General features: G+C 43.8%; 1 protein-coding gene across 1 annotated transcript in view; it reads right to left on the bottom strand.

The window, feature by feature from the left end:
- Nucleotides 1-24,070, bottom strand: part of epha10 (EPH receptor A10) — a 603,193-nt gene extending 579,123 nt beyond the window's left edge. The window contains exon 1 of the mRNA XM_078566952.1: nucleotides 23,906-24,070. Within this exon, the coding sequence (XP_078423078.1) occupies nucleotides 23,906-23,996 (91 nt within the window). The 5' untranslated portion in view covers nucleotides 23,997-24,070. The remainder of the gene's footprint in view (nucleotides 1-23,905) is intronic.
- Between the last annotated feature and the right edge of the window lie 401 nt (nucleotides 24,071-24,471).

The raw sequence follows: 24,471 nt of genomic DNA, 5'->3' as shown, positions 1-24,471 counted from the left end.
CAAACTCATAATAATGGGCTACGCTCTTAGCTTCAGGGATGGCACTCAAACCCAGTCCCAACATATGTATGATTAATAATGCTCAAAATGAGAAAATAATTAAATGTTAGTGATGACGACAGAGAAACTAGGTTGAGTGCAGTTACTGAATTAGCATCAATAGACGTGGGATCATTATCTCAGGAGGAAGCTGCAGTGATGATCTCAAATCTATTGTGTGCTGTTCATTCCAGCTCCCTCACAATATGTTCAGTGTCCCTCCAGTCACTTCTCCCAACTACCGATATTCACGGTGCAAACAACAACATAATAGAGTAATTTAACAAATAACAAGAGAAGAATCTGATTGTGATGCCTCCTCAAGAAGGAAGTATTACTACAATTGTATTTAATGCTCCTGCTGATGTCAGTCGGTCTATTTATAATCTCAGGCAAATTAAGCAACAGCATTAAGATGAGGCTCAGATTCACTTATGCAATGTTATTCAAATCAATCAATGCCTTTTTATTTCCTTGCCAGTTTTGCCATGTCTGACCCAAGTGGCCATTAATCATGCATGACCTTTGATACTAACATACGAATTGGGAGCAGGAGTAGGTCACTCGGCCCCTCAAGCCTGCTCCACCATTCAGTAAGATCATGGCTGACCCGGTTGTAACCTCAACTCCACATTCCAGCCTACCTCCGATAATTTTCACCCCCCTGCTTATTAAGAATCTACCTAGCTCTGCCTTAAAAATATTCAAATGCCCCGCTTCCACTGCCTTTTGAGGAAGAGAGTTCCAAAGACTCACGACCCTCTGAGAGAAACAATTTCTACTCATCTCTGTCTTAAATGGGCAACCCCTTTTTTCTTAACAGTAACCCCTAGTTCTAGATTCTCCCACAAGGGGAAACTTCTTTTCCAAATCCACCCTTTCAAGACCCCTCAGAATCTTACATGTTTCAATGAAGTTACCTGTTACTCTTCTAAACTCCAGCAGATATAAGCCTAGCCTTTCTTCATAAGACAACCGACCCACTCCAGGCATTAGTTTAGTAAACCTTTTCTGAACTGCTTCCAAAGTATTTACATCCTTCGTTAAATAAGGAGACCAATGCTGTACACAGTACTCCAAATGTGGACTCACCAGTGCCCTGTATAACTGAAGCATTACCTCCCTACTTTTGTATTCAATTCCCCTCGCAACAGACGATAAAATCCTATTAGCTTTCACAATTATTTGCTGGACCTGCATACTAACCTTTTGCAATTCATGCAGTAGGACACCCAGATCCCTCTGCATCTCAGAGCTCTGCAAGCTCTCACCATTGGCAACTGCCAACAATGTATTCCAACATGGAAGACATCACAGTCAAGTTCGATCTAGACTTGATCCAGAGTAATTTTTCTGGAACCTCCAAGATATACAGACAAGAAAGGTGGCTAATATTTCATCTACACACCCACTTCCAAACCTAACAACGGGGTTAGCTAAGCTAGATATCACATTCCCTGACTAGAATCACCAAACTCAGCGCAACTGGACAAGACTTTGTTCTGCACCAGTCATTTCAAAGTCTGGCTGGCACATTCCTTGGTCGAAGGGAGAGGTCTGTAGAGACAGCAATGAGGAAAACTAGGCCTTCCCCAGGTCCTGGCCTGGCACTTGTTATTTACCAAAGACACCCAAAGCCCTCACATGGTAGCCTTGATCAGCAGGAGCATTGGGATCTTTATGCTACAGGGTTGACTTCATCAGTATTTTCAGTGAAGCATAAAGGAGATAATAGAAATATTGTTAATTGGAAACAGATGTAATGCATCATCTTATTGCCCTTATTGTGTTACCTATTTTATAATGTCCAGTGACAAGCCCAGTGAAACAGCTATTAAATCAGCTATTCAGAATTGGCCAAGTATGCTTCACCCGCTCCAAGAATCTTCCAGAATCCACCAGTGCAGCATCATATCAAACAAGCTCTTCTACTATTCCACAAAACAGATTGGTTTCAGAAATACATCCTCTCCTTCTGATGTTTAACTGTGAAACTGCACCACCACCAGCTCATGCCCAACAAAATGTTGGAAGGAAGATAGCTCTGTGACTCTGCCAGATTCAGCCTGAATCTTAACTGAAATAGAAACAAAATGCTGCAAATTTATGGAGCCTGGGATTGGGGGGGGGGGGGGCGGGGTTAGTGGGAGGAGGAGAGGGGGACAATCAACATCCAAAAGATTAATTCCACATGAATCACTCACCATTAAACAAATATCCCAACCAATTGTGGCAACACCAAGTGTCTTTCAGATATTCGTTAACCTGCTCTGCATTCCAGGGTTTTCCATGTTTACTCCAGATTCCCAGCATTTGTGGCTTTCCCTTTGATTTCAAACCCTAACTGCTTTTTCTAGTCCAACATACAGCAGCTAGAAATCTCCACTTGGAAATTAAAACTCCCGGGGCATAATTCCAGCAACTCAAGATTAAAAAATATCCTGTGGTGAATGTAAAGAACACTCTTCATTTCTAGTGCACATTTTTTTCTAGCATAAAACTAATGTCATTTGCTTCAATATACTGTTTGAAAACTTGAAGTCCGTTGTAAAACAGAAACACTCAGACTAATTAGAAACATGGCAAAACTGCGTGACAGCATTTTTAAAATTTGTACTTGCCAGAGTGCAAATTTTCCCCAATCTATTTTCTTGATCGTATGTTCATGGCAGACCAAGTCTGTGAAGCAAAACTTAGGAACATAGGACTTAGGAGCAGGAGTAGGCCATTCGGCCCTTCAAGCCTGCTCCACCATTCAATAAGTTCATGGCTGATCTGGTTGTGGTCTCACCTCCTGTCTGCCCCCCATTACATTCAGCTCCCTTGTCTATAAAAAATCTGTCTAACTCTAACTTGAACAGATTCAAAAACCTAGCCTCCACTGCTCTCTGGGGAAAAGAGTTCCACATACCAAAGATGCTCAGAGAAAGAAATTCTCCTCATCTCAGCCTTAAAAGGGCGACCTCTTATTCTTAAACTGTGTCCCCTGGTTCTAGTTTCTGCCACAAGTGGAAATGTCCTCTCGTTTTCTACCCTATCCAGTCCCCTCAGGATCATATATGTTTCAATAAGATCATGTCCTATTCATCCTAACTCCAATGGGTATAGGTCCAGCCTGTTCAACCTTTCTTCATAAGCTAAGCCCTTCATCCCAGAAATGAGTTGAGTGAGCCTACTATGTACTGCTTCTAACACAATTCGATCTATTTTCAAGAAGGCCAAAACTGTACACAGTACCTTAGATGTGGTCTCATCAATGCCCAGTCCAGCTTTATATTCCATTCCTCTTGCAATTAACACCAACATTTAATTTGCCTTCTTAATCACTTGTTGTACCTGCATACTAATGTTTTGTGATTCCAAGACACCAGATCCCTCTGCCCACAGAGTTCTGCAATTTCCCTCCATTTAAATATTACACTGCTTTTCTATTCTTCCTGCCAAAGTGGACAAGTTCACATTTTCCCACATTGTACTCCATCGGCCAATTTTTTGCCCACACACTTAACCTGTCTATATGACTTGGCAGACTCTCTACCTCCTCTTAACAATTATTTTCTTACCTGTCTTGGTGTCATCGGCAAATTTAGCTAGCATACATTCACTCCCTTCACCCAAGTCATTGATATAGATTGAAAATTGTTGAGGTCCTAGCACTGATCCCAGGAAACTATAGGCCAGTTAGCCTAACATCTGTCAAAGGGAAAATGTTAGAAGCTATTATTAAAGATGTTATAGCAGAGCACTTAGAAAAATTCAAGGCAATCAGGCAGAGTCAACATGGTTTTGTAAAAGGGAAGTCATGTTTAACCAATTTATTGGAGTTCTTTGAAGGAGTCACATGTGCTGTGGATAAAGGGGAAATGGTGGATGTACTATACTTAGATTTACAGAAGGCATTTGATAAAGTGCAACATCAAAGGTTATTGCAGAAAATAAAAGGTCATGGTGTAGGGGGTAACATACTGCAAAGGATAGAAGATTGGCTAGCTAACAGGAAGCAGAGAGTTGGCATAAATTGATCTTTTTCTGGTTGTCAGGATGTGACGAGTGGTGTGCCACAGGGGTCAGTGCTGGGGCCTCAACTTTTTACAATTTATATAAATGACTTGGATGAAGTGACTGAATGAATGGTGCCGAAATTTGCTGATGACACAAAGATAGGTAAGTAAATTGTGAAGAGGACATAAGGAGGCTACAAAGTAACATACAAAGTGAGTGGGCAAAAATCTGGCAAATGGAATATAACGTGGGCAAATGTGAAATCATTCATTTTGGCAGTAAGAATAAAAAAGAAGCTTATTATCTAAATGGTGAGAGATTGCAGGGCTCTGAGGTTCAGGGGGATCTGGGTGTCCTGGTGCATGAGTCACCAAAGGTTAGTATGCAGGTACAGCAGGTAATTAGGAAAGCTAATAGAATGTTATCATTTATTTTGAGGGGAATTGATTACAAAAGTAGGGAGGTTATGCTTCAGTTGTACAGGGCATTGGTGAGACTACATCAGGAGTATTGTGTACAGTACTGGTTTCCCTATTTAAAGAAAGATGTAAATGTGTTAGAAGCAGTTCAGGGAAGGTTTACTAGACTAATACCAGGAATGGGAAGGTTGTCTTATGAGGAAAGGTTGGACAAGTTAGGCTTGTATCCACTGAAATTTAGAAGAGTAAGAGGTGACTTAATTGAAACCTTTAAGATCCTAAGGGGTCTTGACAGGGTGGATGTAGAGAGAATGTTTCCTCTTGTGGGAGAATCTAGAATTAGGGGTCACTGTTTAAAAATAATGGTTGCTCATTTAAGACAGAGATGAGGAGAAGTTTTTTCTCTCAAAGGGTTGAGAGTATTTGGAACTTTCTTCCTCAAAAGGCGGTGGAAGCAGAGTCTTTGAATATGTTTAAGACAGAGCTAGATAGATTCTTGATTAACAAGGGAATGAAAGGTTATTGGGGGTAGGCAGGAATGTGGGGTTGAGGTTATATTCAGAACAGCCATGATCTTATTGAATGGCAGAGCAGGATCGTTGGGCCGAGTGGCCTACTCCTGCTCCTAATTCGCATGTTCATATGTAATCCACTAATTACAGTTTGGCAACCCAAAAAAGACACATTTATCACTATTCTCTGCTTCCTATTGGCCAACCAATCGTTCATCCATGCTACTATGTTACCCCCTACACCATGTCCTCTTATCTTGTGTCATAACCTTTGATGTTGCACCTTATCGATGCCCTTTGGAAATCCAGTATACCACACCTATGGGTTCCCCTTTATCCACCCTGCTTGTTACATCCTCAAAAAACTCTAATAAATTAGTTTAACATGATACTGTATTGCTTTAACCTGCTTAATAATAGATTCGAGCAACTTCCCTATGACAGAAGTTAGTCTAACTGGCCTGTAGTTTTCAGCGTTCTCCCTCCCTCTTTTCTTGAATAAAGGTCTTACGTTAGCTATTTTCCAATCCACTGGGACACTTGCAGATTCGAAGTAATTTTAGAAGATTAGAATCAATGCATCTACTATCTCTGCAGCCATATCTTTTAAGACCCTAGGGTGCAAGCCATCTGGTCCTTTAGTTCTGATAGTTTTCCAAGTACATTTTCCCTGGTGATGGTGATTGTTTTAAAATTCTCCCTCCTGTTCACCTCATGATTTTCAAGAATCTTTGGGAAGTTTTCTAAGGGGAAAATTTTCCCTCCGTTGGGGGGTGGGGGGAGGGGGGGGGAGTGCAAGAGCGGGCGTGGGCAGGTACACCTCCGATCGACGCCACCAATCAGGGGGGCGCCGCCATTTTACATGGGTGGGCCAATTAGGGCCCGCCAGGAAGTGCTATGCGCTCCCTGTGTGGGCAGGGGGGGGGGTGGGGGGGGGGGGGGATTCGCTCAGCCAAGAGTGCACGAAAGAGCACACTGATCTCCCTGAGGCTAAGTGCTGCCTCAGGGAAATCGGCTCCGAATTTAAAAATGGTAAGCAAATGATAACGACATTTCCTTGACATGTCTCTTCATGTGACACTGTCGCATGAGTTGGGAGATGTCCATCACTTTCCCTGAAACCTTTATTAAATATTTAAAAACCCTCATGAAACCTCATCCCGCCCGTGGAGGAGGTTTCATGCTTTATCTTAAGTCCGCCAGGGCTCCCGGCCTGCCCGCCAACCTTAAGGTTGGACGGGTAGGTCCAGTAATGAGCTTAAAAGATTTTTAAATGGCCTCAATAGGCCGTTGACAGGTCGGCGGGGGCACAGTTGACTTGGCTGTGTCCCTGCCGACCTGAAAATGGAAATGACGCGGGGTGACGTCGGGAGTTTCACCCGACGATCCCGCATCATTTTACATGTCAGCAAGCAGGCCCTGCCCCTGCTCGCCGACTGAAAGATCCTCCCCTACAGTGAAGACAGACACAAAATACCTGTTCATTCTGCTTTCATATCCTTATAGCTTTATTTAGGTTTAAAACAGGGCGTTAGATCCATATTTTACTCCCTTCAAACTGAACATGAAATTCTATCAGGTTATGATCACTATCACCTAAAGGCTCTTTTACCACGAAGTTACTGATTAATCCTGTCTTATTGATGATTACCAGGTATAGAATACCCTGCTCCCTGGTTGGCGCTAAAATGTACTGCTCTAAGAAATTGTCCCATATACACTCTCCAGTTTGCCAATCTGCCAACCTGATTCATCCAATCTACATGAAGAATAAAGTCACCCATGATTATTGCAGTTTCTTTCTTACAAGCCCCATTTGCCTCTTCTTGCAGGCTCTGTCCTACCTTGCAACTACTGTTAGGAAGCCTATGAACTACTCCCGCAAATGACCTCTTATCTTTCCTATGTCCCATCTCTACCCTAACTATTTTTATATCAGATCTTTCGAGCTAAGGTCAACTTTCACTACTGTACTGATGACATTTTTAATTAGCAAAGCTACCCCACCAACTTTTCCTAGCTTCCTATCTTTTCAAAATGTCAAATACCCTTCAATATTCAGGTTCCAGCCTTGATCACCCTGCAACCATGTCTCTGTAATGGCTATCAGGTCATATCTATTTATTTCTATCTGTGCTAACAAGTCATCCATTTTGTTACATGTGCTGCATGCATTAAGGTACAGAGCCTTTAACTCTGTCTTTTTTCCATTTTTGCAATCTCTGGCCTCACCTGCTTGTGTTTGTACTCTCTATACCTCCCTGCCACACTCTGATAATCTTTACCCAAATCACTACCCTGTTCTATAGCTCATTGTTAGCCTTTGGTTTGCTACACCTCCTTTCACACAATCTCTTCCCCCCCACTATTTAGTTTAAAGCCCTGTCTACTAACCCTAGTTATATTACTCACCAGAACAATAGTCCCAGCAAGGTTCAGGGGAAGGCTGCCCCAATGATACAGTTCTCAACTTCCACAGAATTGGTGCCAGTGCCCCATGAATCAAAACCCATTTCTCGCACACCTGTCTTTGATCCATGCATTAATCTCTCTAATCTTATTTACCCTACATAAATTTGCATGTAGCTCAGGTAATAATCCAGAGATTTACCACCTCTGAGGTTCTGCTTTTTAATTTAGCCCCTAGTTGCTTATAATCCCTAAGCAGATCCTCTTTCCAGGTCCTATCTAAGTCATTGGTACCAACATGGGCCACAACAACTGGATCCTTCCCCTCCCATTGCAGGTTCCTCCCCTGCCCAGAGTAGATGTCCTGAACACTGGCACTGGGCAGGCGACACAGCCATCTGAGCTCACTCTCTGGATTGCAGAGAACTGTGTCAATCTCCCTGACTACACTGTCCTCTACACTATCACTACACTATCACTATTAACTCCTCCCACTTGAATGGCTTTCTGTACGACAGTGCCATGGTCAGTTCACTCATCCACCCTGCAACTGCCGCTTTCATCCCCACAAGCTGCAATAACCTCGACCCCATTGGATAATTGCAAGGGCTGAGGCTCCTCCCGTTCTAACTTCTCGGTCCCCTTACAGCCGTCAAACCCTCCTGTCCCTGACCACTGACCAAATCAGAAGACTCTAATCTAAAGGGTGTGACTGCCACCTGATACAAAGTGTTCAGGTAACTTTCCCCCCTCCCTGATGCATCATAGTGTCTGCAGCTCGGCCTTCAGTTCAATGACTGATCCAAAGCTCCTCAAGCCACTAACACTTATTGCAGACATGATTGCCCTAGATGACACTGGTCTCCAGGGACTCTCACATTCTGCAATTGCAATATGTCATCTGCCCTGCCATCTTTATTATATGTTAATTAATTTATTGTTATTTTCTTAATTAATGAACCCTACTACACCCAATGAGCTTTACTACTGCTAGAAAACCTTACTACCATTAATGGAACCTTACAATTGTTAATAAATTACATGAATTTTGAAAGATAAATGAGCAAAATATTCACCAACCAATCTCCTACTTGATTCCCTCCTTTCTCACTATACTGAATTCCGTCACTCACCAAATTCCCAAGTTCACATTCGGTGTCTAGCTGCACTCAAGTGATAAACTACTGTCTTCGTGCTTGCTTACTTGTGTCTTTCACATGTGCCCTGTTCAGGTTAGCATGCACAGGGTTAACAATGGACCCCATCACCACATATTGCTCAGTGGACAATGCATGGGATGCTCATTATGTTCCCCCATCCTTTATGAAAAGGCAGAAAGAATTGAACTATCGAAGTATCGAGACAAATGAGTACCATTCATTAATTTACACGTTACACAGCGCGCACAATGTTAAAAGATAAACAAGGTAATCAATGATTGCAGTTTCATTTCATTTAAACCAATCAGTTCACAGGGGGTTGATGTGCACCTTATATGGACGAACAATGAAATACTGGAGTCTGCCTCTTGGAAGACTTGAGAGAAGATATAACATACCCCAGAAAACTCCAGTTTGTTTTTTATTCATTCATAGGATGTTGGTGTCCCTGGCTAGGCCAGCATTTATTGCCCATCCCTAATTGTTCTTGAGAAGGTGGTGGTGAGCTGCCTTCTTGAACCGCTGCAGTCCATGTAGTGTAGGTACACCCACAGTGCTGTTAGGGAGGGAGTTCCAGAATTTTGACCCAGCCACAGTGAAGCGACGGTGATATATGCCCAAGTCAGGATAGTGAGTGTCTTGGAGGGGATCTTCCAGGTGGTGCTGTTCCCATGTGCCTGCTGCCCTTGTCCTTCTAGATGATAATGGTCGTAGGTTTGGAAGGTGCTGTCGAAGGAGGCTTGGTGAGTTCCTGCAGTGCATCTTGTAGATGGTACACGCTCCTGCCATTGTGTGTCGGTGGTGGAGGGAGTGATTGTTTGTAAATAGGGTGCCTATCAAGTGGGCGGCTTTGTTCTCAATGGTTTCAAGCTTCTTGAATATTATTGGAGCTGCAATCATCCAGGCAAGTGGGGAGTATTCCATCACACTCCTGACTTGTGCCTTGTAGATGGTGGACAGGCTTTATGGAGTCAGGGGGTGAGTTACTCACTGCAGGATTCCTAGCCTCTGACCTGCTCTTGTAGCCACAATATTTATATGGCTAGTCCAGTTCAGTTCCTGGTCAAAGGTAACCCTCAGGATGTTGATAGTCAGGGATTCAGCAACGGTAATGCCATTGAATGTCAAGGGGCGAGAGATTACCCATGCAGTTTAGTTTAGTTTAGTATGGTTAGTTTACCCATGGAGTTAAGATACTTTTACTAGAAATGCAGCTTGAACTTTGATCTATGCTCTAGGAGTTATTTTTGTGTTACAATTCTTGCATCTTGTGATGGAAGGTTATTAATTTTTGATACTGCCAGATCCTATGTACTATTCCATTGGCACAAGTTATTCCAAAAATGGTGTCTGCAATACTTAAATTATTCCACTCTGCTTAAGTCAGTCTGTCACTCTCCAATGGCTGGCGTTAAACCTGGCACAAAGGAAAATGCTTTTGCTTAAAGAATGTCAATTATCTCAGCCCCAGGACCTCACTGCCAGAGTTCCTCAAGGTAGTATCCTAGGCCCAACCATCTTCAGTTGCTTCATCAATGACCTTTCCTCCATCACAACATCAGAAATGGGGTTAGTCGCTGATGATTGCACAATGTTCAGCACCATTCGCAACTCCTCGGATACTGAAGCAGCCCAGGTCCATATGCAGCAAGACCTGGACAACATTCAGGCTTGGGTTGATAAGTGGCATGTAATATTTGTGCCACATATGTGCCAGGCAATGAAAATTTTCAACTAAACAGAATCTAATCACCTCCCCATGACATTTAATGGCATTACCATCACTAAAATCCTCACCATCAACATCCTGGGGGTTACCATTGACCAGAAACTGAACTGAACCAGCTATATAAAGCCATACAGTGGCTACAAGAGCAGGTCAGAGCCTGGGAACTTTGCAGCAAGTAAGTCACTTCCTGACTCCCCAAAGCCTGTCCACCCTCTAAAAGGCACAAGTCAGGAGTGTGATTGAATACTCTCCATTTGCCTCAATGAGTGCAGCTCCAACAACACTCAAGAAGCTCGACACCATCCAAGACAAAGCAGCCCGCTTGATTGACATTCCATCCACCGCCTTAAATATTCACTCCCTCCGCCACCGGTGCCTGGTGGCTGCAGTATGTACCATCTACACGATGCACTACAACAACTCACCAAGGCTCCTTCGACAGCACCTTCCAAATCCCCGACCTCTAACACTTAGAAGAACATGGGAAGCAAGCTCAAGGGAGCACCACACACCATCCAGACTTGAAGCTATATCACCATCCTTTCACTGTTGCTGCATCAAAATTCTGGGACAGCTTCCCTAACTGTAGCAGCACCTACACCACATGGACTGCAGTGGTTCAAGAAAGCAGCTCACACCCTCTTCTCAAGGACAATTAGGGATGGGCAATAAACGCTGGCCTTGCCAGCAACACCCACATCCCGTGAACAAGCTAAGAAAAAATCCACATTTTTTTAACATTTCAAATAAGCCTTTCAAACCACTCAAGCAACTTTTGAATTTGTTGTGCTTCTAAGCAAAGCATACACTGACTTTTCAGAAACAAATCTGTGTTTCTGTATTTGGGGGGGAAGCTTCCATTCTAATTTTTACATAATAAATTTGTAGGTGGGACATGCAGTCATAAATTGAGAGAGTAAGTAGAGCAAGAACTGAAAAGACTTGAGGCTGAGAATGCAAGAACACATGAAGCAGGAGCAGGAGTAGACCCTAAGGCCCATTCAGCCTGTTCCATTCAATATGATCATGGCTGATCTTGAACTTTAACTCCACTTTCCCACCCATCTTGATTCCCTGAGAGACCGAATTTTTGTGTCATTTGCAAATTTCCCAATCATGCTGCCCACAATTAAGTCCAAATCATTAATATATACAACAAGCTGCAAGGGTCCCAACACTGAGCCCTGTGAAATGCCACTGGAAACTGCTTTCCATTCGCAAAAACATCCATGCAGTCATAAAAGGTCACTAGGTATCTGCAATACCTGTTAGTCCATTAGGTGGTGCTGCAATAGATATTTTCATCATAGATTGGTGTCACAGTGTGCGATATACAATACTTCTATTTTATAATTAGAGTATATTATTCTAAGTGTGTGCCATCCAATCACCACGTTGAAAATGCTTCCTGAAAATGTTTTAACCCATTGTCATTTTCCTGTGACTAAAATTTCAAAAAGACATAATAAAGATTTAAAAGTAAAAATTTCAAATTTTGCAATGACATTGTTAATTTTTACCACTGTATTTTATGTATTTAAAAACCTAATTACAGTTACTAAGCCCTCAGCCTCTCTCACTAGCTTGTATTGGACTTGCCCAGAATTGTGACTCTGCAGCGGAACAAATAGAGGCCATTCAGACCCAAGTGTGTTCAATTCTATTAGTTCATGGTCCATCTGTACCTCATTTGAACTGTTTTAACCCACCTTTTCTCAATATCCTTCGATACCCAGTAAAAACCTTTCAAACTCAGTGTCGAAAATTTCAGTTGGCCCCCGGTATCCACAGCCTTTTGGGAGAAAATGTGTTTTATTGCACAGTGCATATGCAAAATATGCTTGCTGATTTTAAGTGGATGACCTCACAGTTCCCTCTACTGAACTCCATCTGCCATAGTTTTGCCCAGTCACTCAATCTGTGAGCTGAATTTGGATTGTGCAGTCTCAATATGTGCAGTGTTCCTAATTCCGAAAGAAGCATCATCTGTAATATCCAGATATTTCTCTTTAGCCCTTGCACTTTCTGCTTAATAGTTTTTCTTCAAATAAATTTGAAACCCAAGAGAACAAATTTCAAAAGGTTTACGGTGATTTTGCTTCTTTTTAAAAAAAAATGTGAGAGAAGGAAATAAATGAGTGTTCTTATTACACACATGCTGTAATGATGGGAAGCCAGACAGAGGTTTTAAGCAAGAAAACAAAAGACAGAGAGAGGCAAGTAGTGTTGTTTTTCTCATTCCAGTTTGATACCTATTTGTTAACAGAATTAAAGTTGAGTTTTGAAAACAACCCATGTTGGACTCGAAACGTCAACTCTTTTCTTCTCCACCCATGCTGCCAGACCTGCTGAGTTTTTCCAGGTAATTCTGTTTTTGCCTTGTTACAGGAAACTGATAAGAGGGTAAAAGGAAGCTGTGTGGTGGGGGAGGTGGGGTGGTGGTGGTGTGCTATTCAAAGAGATTTGAGTTCAGGTTGTGATAGAAAGGAGGGAGTGGTTAAAAAAAGGGAAAAGGACAGTTGCAAGGCGAAGGGAGAGGGAACGCAAGGGGAGGGAGGTATGGGAAGGTATAAGTGACTGGGAAAAGGAGGGACTTGCTGTGGGGGCTACATGTTCCCCACAACCACCACCTCAAATGCAACCTCACCTGCATTCTTTCCCCACGATGCACAGGCACACAATTCCCATCACTAGCTCCCACTGGAGTGGCAAGAAAAAGACAAACACAAAGAGAGAAGCAAGAAAGAACTGAAAGAGAGAATCACAAGAGGAATGACAAACATAAAGTTACTGTCTTTACGTGCAACACCACGTGAGATTGACTAGGATGTAATAAAGACAGAAATGTGTTTTTTCATCCAGGGATGTGACCTACAGGACTTCACTGTCACACCAGAAACTCGCCCCTAGGTGAATCACCCATTGGTATTTTCTTGTGGTGGGAGTGAAAACCTTCCCATAATAGCATGACACAGAACAGAAATTCCTGGAGTCAATTACCAGGGGGGAATCCTCCTCTTACAACTCTGCAAGGCTACATGCTGAAACAAAAGCACTCCCATCTTATGGCAACAAACTCTTAAACAGTATTTCTCGGCAATCTTTTACTTGTTGGTGTATCATTTAATGGGCACTTGGTCCAATTCTCAACCCATAAATGTTTCACAATGCTGTTTATACTTCACTTTGCTCAATGTTCTTAAATGGCTCATTTATTGCAAGTAGCAATGCCTATGTAAGCACATTGCACACAGTAATTCACTGAGCACACTAATCTAATTCTAAAAATTATCTCAAATGATTAAATATCACTGGTGCTATGGAAAAGCTATTTGGCCCAATTCCCCCAATTTTGACTTGCATCACCAAATAATGTGCCCAAATACAACCACCTTAGCAGCAGTGCATTAAATAATAATTTGTGGAATAAACAGATGATCTTAAAGTGGATAAGTGCAGAGTCAGTCCAGTAAACAATCATAAAGGTTTTGCACATTCATAAATAAACACAAGGAATGCAGTGTTGCTGCTACAATACAATGCAGCAATGTAGGAACAGGAATAAGTCATTCAGCCCCATGAGCCTATTCTGCTATTCAATTAGATTATGGCAGATCTGAATTTTAACTCAAATCAGTCTGCCATGGTTCCCTATCCCTTAAAATCCTTGAGGAATTGATAATCTCATTCCAGCTCTAACCTCATTCACCCTTGCCTCTGTTCTTCATCCATGGTAGGCTCCTACAAATACCAATCCAAATTTGAGACAAGTGCAGGGGGATGGAGGGTAATTCACATGATATTTTCTTCCCAGTTCATCTACTCTGTACCTCCTCCTTCACTTTCCCTCATCACTTCTTAAGCAACACGGTGGAGATCATGAACTCAAATCATGAAGTGATAAGTTTGAGGGTAGTCAATGCCCAAACAGCCAACTACATAGTGAATGGGATTGTCCTACTGTATGTGTCAACTGTATCTCATTTGGTAGCACCTCATCTGAGAAAGAAGGTTGTGGGTTCAAGTCCCATTCCAGGAACTTGCGCACAAAGATTTGGCTAACACTCCAGTACTGAGGGAGCGCTGCACCGTTGGAGATAACGTTTTTCAGATGAAAAGTTAAAAAGGTTCCATAGCACTATTTTGAAGAACTGCAGGAAGTGTCTTTGCCAGTTTGTATCTCATTATTATACTGCTGTTATTGGAAGCTTTCTGTGCACAAGTCGGCTGCTGCACTCCCTATATTACAACAGTGACGACACTTCATTGGCTGTAAAGCACTTTGTACCATCCCGAGGTTGTGAAAGGCATTATGTAAATACAGGTCTTTCTTTGTCCATTTAACAAAATGGTATAAAGCCTCAGGTTACTTTGCAGCAGGGTCAATGCTGGGAGCTTTGATCGTGGGGACACCCTTAAAGTAACTCAAGGATTATGGCTATTTGTGTCTCTAATGTGGTGGACCCCTTCCCCAACACAAAAAGGACAGATCCTACAGTAGCCCTAGGTTAATTTTTTTTTTATTCATTCACGGGATTGGCTTCGCTGGCAGGGCCAGCATTTATTGCCCATCCCTAGTTGCCCTTGAGAAGGTGGTGGTGAGCAGCCCCCTTGAACCGCTGCAGTCCATGTGGCCCATATCCAGTCCATATTACAAGTCCATCCCTTGAAGGCATTCTGCAGTGCAAGGTAGGCAGAAGCTACATCTAGTCAACTCACAATTGTAACAGCATACAAGAGTTCACTATTAATACAGTATAACGATACTGGAACATGCTGGCACTTTCATTTCATAACTCATTTTGTCTAAATGAATATATTTCTTTTTAATCAAAGTATTAAATTGAATTCTGGCTTCTGTGGGGATTGAGCGACATCTGACAACCAAATAATGTAACCTGATAGTTGATAAGAAAAGCAGGTGTGGGTCTGTGAGATGAATTCATACACAGAACCATTTCTGTTCTAGAAAAGCAAAGGTCCAGTTATTTTTATTAATTAACAACCCCAAATTAAAGTTTCAACTTTTCAAGTAATCGCGAATTACATCGCTTCAGAGCAGTCCGATACATTTGAATCCTTCAAGTAAAGTAATCTTTAAATTAACCAATTAAAATAAGTTATTTCCAATGCATCTTTTTTGATCATGGTGTCAAATAGCCACCTTTGACTGAAAATTAAACTTTTAACATCCAATTAAATGTCACATTTAAGTCAGAACTGTTATCTACTACCACTCTGCAAAGTGAGTGTTAGAACTTGAGATTTTAATGTCCAATTAAAAGGTTCCTGAGAGCAGTGTGATGGCATAGTGTATTGTAGCACCAGTGCCCAGCATCAAAACTTAAATCTGCTGGCTCTGTCATTCTGCTCGGTCTTAGCCTTGAAGATTGAAAGGAAGCCAGTTGCCAATTCACACTCATAGGCCACATAATGGTCAGCAGCAGAGTGGCACTGGCAGATGGCAGGAGCAGGTCCACCACATACTCAGTAGCACCCTGTTACAGAAAGGCCAGGCAGCATCAGTGAAGGGAGAAACAGGGTCAGTATTTGACCTGAGCCCTGAGGATTCTGATGAAAGCCTTGGGCCAATCACCTATCAGTGCTCACTATTATTAAGAAGTAAATCGGACAGACAACACTGAAATCAGGACGTTGCTGTGCAATTTGTCCTGCTCTTCTTTTCCACAAGCTGGTGTATACTAGTACCTCGCAGAGACACTCAGCATTCAAACAAATGAAGGGTGTGCAGTTGGGATACATGATTAGATACCCACTAAAAACGCCAGACAATATTAGAGCTTGTCCATTCAAATATAAGGATTTTTTTTTACTGGCATGATCACATCCTCTGACATTGAAACTTAACAAATGTGGAATCCTATTCCCTCAGATTTCAATTTCTTCTGGAGATTTAAAAAAATTAAAAATGAAACTTTTAAAAAAACATCTGTCTCTTTATCTTTCATCTAATCCCATCTTTCTCCAGGCTCCCCACTAATAAACTTCCTGCACACAATCTTACATTAAACTAAATATCTTAAATTACACTTCCTGGTTTTGGCTATGTGTCTCGGTAAGCATTCTTCAAATCTGGTTGGTTAAAGGTCTCACCCATTGCTGACCCTGTTCACAGGATCCCGTCAAGGGTGCCGCACTGTTTGGACTCTTTAATAATTGCAAATTTCAGTGTAAAAGCCGAGAGAAAGGTCTAAATATAAGTACAGCTGGCGAGCGTTGTTAGTTCTCTGCTGACTGCAAAATGCAGGCTGTTAACTCCGTTTCCATACAGATGCTGCCTGACTTGCTGAGCGTTTTTCAGCATTCTCTGCTTTTATTTCAGACTTCTAGCATCAGCAGTGTTCTGCTCTTTGTGCCATGACACACGTTGAATCACATACATTTTAAAAGCAAATCCGTATTTTGCAGATCACTATTTAAAAAATGCACAAGTTCCATCATTTTCAGCAATGTATTTTTCCTCTTCTTCTAAAACCAAAGACATGTGACAGGGTTTGGTTCTACAGGTCAACCTCTTCCTGCGTTACATTTCCCAATGATGTACAAGCCAACCTGTCAGTGTTCGCAAACAACTCAAGCAGGGGAGCTGGAGATAGAACCAATCCCAAGCACTTCCTTCCCAATATTCACACAGTCATTTTCTTTAGTATTTCTGTAATTATGGTTTTATTTGTTGTAATATACCTTTTAAGAATAATGCTTGTTAAGGAAGATCGCATGATCTTTAGTACCCAATAGGAGAGGAGCACGGGCTACCTCTGTAGTTAGTAGTGTGGAGATAGACTTTAAAGTGAAAGCACACTTGTAGTTGCTGCTGAGTACCTTTGTAAATAAGCTAAAAGTTTCCACCTAAGAAGCGTCTGCTGATCAACTCAATCAATAGTACCAACTCGGCCACCTCTCTCAGCACTTTCCAACAGAAATAAAAACGGAAAATGCTGGAAAAGCTCAGCAGGTCTGGCAACATCTGTGGCAAGGGAAACAGAGTTAACATGCTTCGAGTACATATGACTCTGCTGTATGACCTGAGTATGACCTGGCAGGGAACAGACACCAGATTGTTCTGATCTACACTCTCAGGTCCACACTACACAATGCAATTACCAAAAGAGCTACAATCTTTTGATGTATTTGTCCTCTTGTCCACCTTGATAAAATCTGCAGTACAGTAAAAACCAGATGCAAGAATAGATAGCAAGAGAAACACCATCCTCTCTCTCAACTGAAATCTAACCTTTAGGCCAAATTAGATGATCACCGGACATTTTCTGCCTTGTTTAACGATAATTGACTGGATGCCTGATGTTGATTATGTTTGTATGTAAATTATTGATAAAAGTAGCTATCAAAATCAAAGTTAGTATGACAATTAAAGTCAGGGTTACCTTTATATTACTCCTTTCACAACCTCAGAGCTTTACAACTATTGAAATACATTTGAAGTGTAGTCACTGTGCAGGAAACGCAGCAGACAATTTTCACCCAATAAACATCCACAAACAAAAATGAAATAAATTTAATCATCCGTTTTTGCTTTTGGATGTGGGATAAATGATGACCAGAGCATCAGGGGAAAAAATGTTCTGCTCTTGTTTGAATAGCATCATGGGATCTTATACACCTACCTGAAAGGGCAGACAGGTCTTGGTTTCACATCTGATAAACAGTACTTCCGGCAGTGCAGATCACCCTTGGTGCTTCACCACAAGCATCAAACAAGATTAGGTTTCTGTGAAGTCTCAGAAGTGGGACTTGAACCTATGATCCTCTGACTCCGGGGCAAGAGCACTTTCCTCACAGACAGGGATGACACTTTAAGAGGGAGTTTGGATAAATACTTGGGAGGAAAAAATAACTATTAAAGCCCATGTGGAAAATGTGGGGAAATGGAATTCAAAATGCCCAGTTCAGAATTGGAGTTAGCACAGGAAGAATTGATTAAATGTGCCCTGTGCTGAGATTTCTATGATTTATTATTTTGCAATGACATGCAAAGAACGAACAGCTGAAAATATGTCAATGGAAAAAAGATGCACGTTTGCATGTGAGAATAAACTGAGCAAGTGGAGCTGACAATTTGTCGAAGCACTGCCCCTTGGGAGAAAGGGATGCATTACTGGAACGAGTCAATAGCACAGATGCAAAACAGCCTGGAACATGCAAAGCTGAGAATAATGACGCAGAATAAGTGCTGCATATATTCAGAAGGAAGCTGTGAGAAATACAGGACAGCCACTGGGTTGGAAGCATCAGGCAGCGTCCATCCCAACAGGAACTGAGTGACGTGGACGTGAATCAGTGGAGAATTTAAGATCTATTACGACCATCTGGTCAAATGTAAAGATGTTATTGCACTGTCACAGTGTCCATTGAAAGAGCAGTAATGTGACCCGTGTATGGGTTCTCCAGTCACATCTCAAGTACGAGAAGTTATAATTATTAGGAAAGATTGAGCAGGGCTGGGGCTATTTACTCTAATACAGATCTTTAAAATTATGAAAGAGTTTGGTAGGGTAGATGTGTGGAGCTGTTTCCACTTGTGTAGGAGACCAGAACTAGGCGACATAATATACAACAATCACTATTAAATCCAATAAAAGATTCAACAGGGATGTCTTTGTCCAGAGGTTCATGAGAATGTGGAGCTCTTTACTACAAGGAGGCAGTTGAGGAGGATTGCATTAATGTATTTAAAGGGAAACTAGGTAAGAAGACAAGGGAGAAAGGAGATAGATAGCTTGATAGAATCACAGAAAGGTTACAGCACAGAAGGAGCCATTTGCCCTGTGTGTCTGTGCTGGCTCTCTGAAGGGACAATTCACCCAGTGCCAATTCCCTGCCTTCTCCCCATAGCCCTGCACATTTTTCCTTTTCAGATAATAATCCAATTCCCTCCCAAGTGCCTCAATTGAACCTGCCTCCACCACACTCTCAGGCAGTGTATTCCAGATCCCGACCACTAACTTGAGTACAAAAGGTTTTCCTTTTGTTTCCATTGCTCCCTTGCCAATTACCTGAGTGAGGTGGCAAGCGCACTGTTCGGTGTGCCAAACACGGGTTGGCATGCACACCATTCAGTGTGCCAAACATGGGGTGGCACACGCACTGCTCGGTGTGCCAAACAGGGGGAGGATTGCGTACCACTCGGTGTGCTAAACACGGAGCAGCATGTGCACCACCTGGTGTATCAAACATGGGGCGGCATGTACGCAGTTTGGCATGCCAAGCATGGGGATGGCATGCACAGGGCTCAGTGCGCCAGCATGGGGTTGTGTGTACACGGTTCTGTACACAAAACGTAGAGCTACATGCAGGGTTCAGTTCACTGGCACAGGGCTGTGTGTACACAGCTCATTATAGAAAATAAAGGGCTCCTTGTGCCAGGCTCTGTATACCAAACCCAAGGCTTTGCTCGGTTCAATTTGGAAAGGGCGTGGGCTGTGTACTCCTTGTCTGCTCATATTCCCCCAAAAAATATTACCATCATCATCTTCCAAGCAACAATGGAGATTAACCTGCACTGAACAGCTCGTGGTTTACGTGCATCTGGCTGCTGGTATAGAGAAGTGTAATATTTTCACCTAGAGTGCTGATCATTAGGAACCCTGGTGAGATTGCAGGATTTGTCCTTTTTGTATAAACACATACACACCCTATCTTGATTAGCACACCTAAAATAAGAGCACTGCACCAACTTAAAACAGCAGAAGATAATTTGTTAATGTTTACATATTCAGAAAGATGATTTGAAAAGGAAAGTAACTCAAGATCCTACCCACGTCCAGTTCTTTAAAATAAAAAAAACCCCAAGGTGCATTAGATATGAAGCGTTCAACATGGTGTTTAATCAGAATACTTATTATTTGCTATTCTGTGGTCAAAGGACAGTGGTCTAGAACTTCTAAAGAAAGGCAGTTTGAAGTTTGTTGTGTGTTAATTAAACTAAAGATTAGTGGGAAGCTGACTTTCCTCCCTATTCCCCAAACACCATTGCTCGAAGGTGTCTTCAGTCAAAGAAAGTTGTTCTGCCCTTTCACAATAATGAATGTTCACAGGGTTTGAAAATGACACAAAGTGTAATTGAAACACTAACTGCCCTCAGTCTGGCTCTGTTCTGGGATCTCTTTGTGCTGGTTATCATGTGCTGGTTGTGCATCGCCAACACCTGTCTCCGAAGCTGAGCCTTGTTTTCTGGCTTCTTTGAATAGACTGATTGATCACAGCTATTTTCAATGACACTCCGCTTCCAAATCGACACAAGGTGAAAGCCACATCCACAACGCAGCACACGGCTGGCCAGATCAGATCCTGAATAATATGGCTCAATGTTAAATCTACCCAAATCTATCTGCCTTCATGGACAGAGGATGAATGCAAGTGGAACAATGCAATTTGCAAAACAAAACAAAAAAATCTTATAGTGATATAAAACAGCAGATGAAGAGAGGAGTTACTATCTCCTTTCTCTTCCACTCTCCCTCAAATTTAATAGGTGTTTGGAGACAAAGAACTGATTTGCATTCTGTACATTTTGACAGGATACCAAAGTCACCTCTGACCGGATTAAGAAAAAACCTACGAACTAAGTTTCCGATTTAACCCTTTCCATGACCACCCACCCGGACACCAGCCTTCTCCTGTCACTAGCTCATTTTGTGTGTTATATGACATTCGGAAAGCAATCCATTCTCCCAGCGTTTCTTGCGGATTGCGTTTTCCTCTTTCTAAATATCGCTCCACTGTACAGGAGTGAGGAATCTGCTGCTTTCTGGTGCAAAAGCCCCCATACCGCCCCCCCGGGCTCCTCCCCAAGTCCGGATTGCTTTGCGGGAGTGAAATAAATGAGAGCACACGGAAATGCAAGGTGTTCCGATTTACAGAGGCTAAGAGAATGTTCAATCGGCAACACAAGTTCTGCATCTGTTCGCATACTGAAAATTCAATCTGAGTGCCACTCACTGGCGCTAAAACAAGGTTAAAATGACTTTAATATATTGTACCTCTGGTCTATTTAATGCAACATAGTGCAGCGTGAGTTCACACACTAACCTGGACCGTTCGTAAAATACAATTGTTCAGGTGAGGGTCTAGGAAATTGACCAGCGGGGGGAAGAGAGAAAGGGGAAGAGAAAGGGGGGGAAGAGAGAAGGGGGAAGAGAGAAAGAGGGTGCAGAGAGAGAAGGGGGAAGAAAGGCTCAGAGAGGGGAGCACAGAGGGAGGGGGCACAGAGGGAGGGGGCACAGAGGGAGGGGGCACAGAAGGAGGGGGATAAAGAAAGAGAGTGGGGGGGATAGAGAGAGTGGGGAGGGGATAGAGAGAAAGGTGATATAGAGAGAGAGGGGGATAGAGAGAAGCAGGGGATAGAGAGAGAGAGGGGCATAGAGACAGGGAAGCTAAGAGGGAGAGGGGGCATAGATAGAGAGGGGTGGGAAGGGTATAGAGAGATGGGAGGGGATAGAGAGAGAGAAGAAGGTATATATAGAGAGAAGTGGTGTATAGAGAGAGGGGATAGAGAGAGGGTGATAGAGTGAATGAGGGGCGATAGAGAGAGTTGGGGGATAGAGAGAGATGGGTGTATAGAGAGAGTTGGGAGATAGAGAGAGAAGGGGATAGAGAGCGGGAGTATAGAGAGAGGGAGTATAGAGAGAGAGATGGAGAAGAGGAGGTATAGAGAGAGAGAAGCGGGGGCTAGAGAGAAAGAAGGAGGGATAGAGAGAGGGGGATAGAGAGTGAGGGGAGGAGGGTAGAGAGAGAGGGTTCATAGGGAGAGAGGGGTCATAGAGAGAGGGGCATAGAGAGAGAGAAGTGGGAGATAGAGAGAGATACAGGGGATGGAAAGGGAGAGGGGATAGAGAGAGAAGGGAGGGGATAGAGAAAGAGGGGAGGGGTTAGAGAGGGGGGGAGGGGATAGAGAGAGAGGGGGAGGGGATAGAGAGAGGGGGGAGGGGATAGAGAGAGGGGGAGGGGATGGAGAGAGAGGGGGAGGGGATAGAGAGAGAGGGGGAGGGGATAGAGAGAGAGGGGGAGGGGATAGAGAGGAGATGGGAGGGGCATAGAGCGAGAAGGGGATAGAGAGAGAGGGGAGGGGATAGAGAGGGGATAGAGAGAGGGGGGGGATAGAGAGAGAGAGGGGGAGGGGATAGAGAGAGAGGGGGAGGGGATAGCGAGAGAAGGGGGAATGGAAAGAGAGAGAGGGGGAGGGATAGGGAGAGAGGGAGAGGGATAGCGAGAGAGAGGAGGGGATAGGGAGGGGGGTATAGAGAGAGAAAAAGAGGGAGGAGAGAGAAAGAGAGGGGATAGAAAAAAAGGGGATGATAGAGAGGGTGACGAGAGAGAGGGTAATAGAGAGAGGGAAAGAGGGTGATGAGAGAGAGGGGGGTGATAGAGAGAGGGGGGATGGAGAGGGAGAGAGGATAGAGAGGGAGGGAGAGAGAGAGGTGGGGATCAACGGAGAGAGGGGTGATACCCAAGAGAGGAGGGTTAGACGGAGAGAGGGGGTTTAGACGGAGCGAGGGGGATTAGCCAGAGAGAGGGGTGATGCCGGAGTGAGGGGTAATGCCGGAGTGAGGGGTAATACTGGAGAAAGGAGAGCGGATGAAGAGCGAGGAATAGATGAAGAGAGAGGGGAATAGACAGAGAGGGGGTAGACAGAGACAGGGGGTAGACGGAGAGAGGGATAGACGGAGGGTAGGGGTAGATGGAGACAGAAGGGATAGATGGAGAGGAAGGGTTTGGAAAGAGAGAGAAGGGAGGTAGATGGAGGGAGAAGGGGGTAGATGGTGAAAGAAGTGGGGTAGACGGTGGGAGAAGGAGGATAGACGTAGGGGGAAGGGGGATAGATGGAGGGAGAAGGGGGTAGACGGAGGGAGAAGGGGTAGACGGAGGGAGAAGGGGTAGACGGAGGGAGAAGGGGTGTAGACGGAGGGAGAAGGGGGATAGATGGAGGGAGAAGGGGGAAAGACAGAGAGGGAAAGACAGAGAGAGAAGGGGGATAGACAAAAAGAGAGCGATGGGGAGAGAGGGCAATGGAGAGAAGAGGGAAAGAGTGGGCATACAGAGAGAGGAGAGAGGTGATAGACAGAGACGGGGAGGGATGGAGACAGAGGGGAATGGAGAGGGGGAATGGGGGTGGAGAGAGGGGGGTGGAGAAAGGAGAGGGGGGTGGAGAGAGGGGGATGGGGGGTGGAGAGAGGGGGATGGGGGGTGGAGAGAGGGGGATGGGGGGTGGGGAGGGGGGGATGGGGGTGGAGAGAGGGGGGATGGGGGTAGAGAGAGGTGGTTGGGGGTGGAGAGAGAGGGGATGGAGGGGGTGATGGAGAGAGGGTGGGGATGGAGAGGAGGGGATGGAGAGAGCGGGGATGGAAAGAAGGGGCATAAAGTATGGGGGGATGGAGAGAGAGAGAGAGGGGGTGGGTATACCGAAAGAGAAGGGGAGAGAGAGAAGGAAACGGGTCACCGCCTCCCCAAGTCACAGTCAGAATTTACTACAAGAACACTGCGGACCATTCACTCACCCATCACTGGAACCAGGCTTTCTTCCCCCAGCTCCCTGAATTTTCCCTTGCTCCCCCTGGTTATATTCTCCCTCTAACAGGGCTCCAGCCGGTTGCTCACCTTCGTTAGCAGCGCTCCGGCGACTGTGTCGGAGAAAGTTCAGGAGGACGAGGCAGCAGAAGCGCAGGCGAACGGTCCCCACTAAAGTCATTTTAATTTCCTGTCCCGACACTTCTTTTCCAGCACCAGCTCCCTCCACTCTTAACTATTTCATATATATTGTGTTGTTTTCCTCTGTTAGCTCAAGGTCGGCACTGTCCCTCCTTGTTCTTACATTTTATAATATTCCTGTATCTGCTCCAATATTATCAACGAGGTGGAATCAAAGTGTTCCAGAAGGGGGGGGGGTGGTGGGCACAGATTGACAGCTCAAAGGGCCAATGGCAATCCAGATCAGGCGTTTGCGGTGGACCTAGACGTGTTGATTGACAGTTTATTATCCAATCAATAAGCAAAGTTGGACAATTAAGGCGGGTCCAGTAACAGAGTCCACCAATGAGCTCAAGAGGCGTGACCTGTTTGACAGCTGGACCCGCCCTTTCGCAGGGATTTTAGTCTCCCTGGGAGCATAAATTGGTAATAATTATTATTATGATTGCTGTTAAACGCTCCGTATTCAAGTGGCT

The sequence above is a fragment of the Cetorhinus maximus genome, chromosome 21, assembly GCF_964194155.1.
Source record: "Cetorhinus maximus chromosome 21, sCetMax3.hap1.1, whole genome shotgun sequence".
NCBI classification, from domain to species: Eukaryota; Metazoa; Chordata; class Chondrichthyes; order Lamniformes; family Cetorhinidae; genus Cetorhinus; species Cetorhinus maximus.
This window is presented reverse-complemented; position numbering and strand designations above follow the sequence as displayed.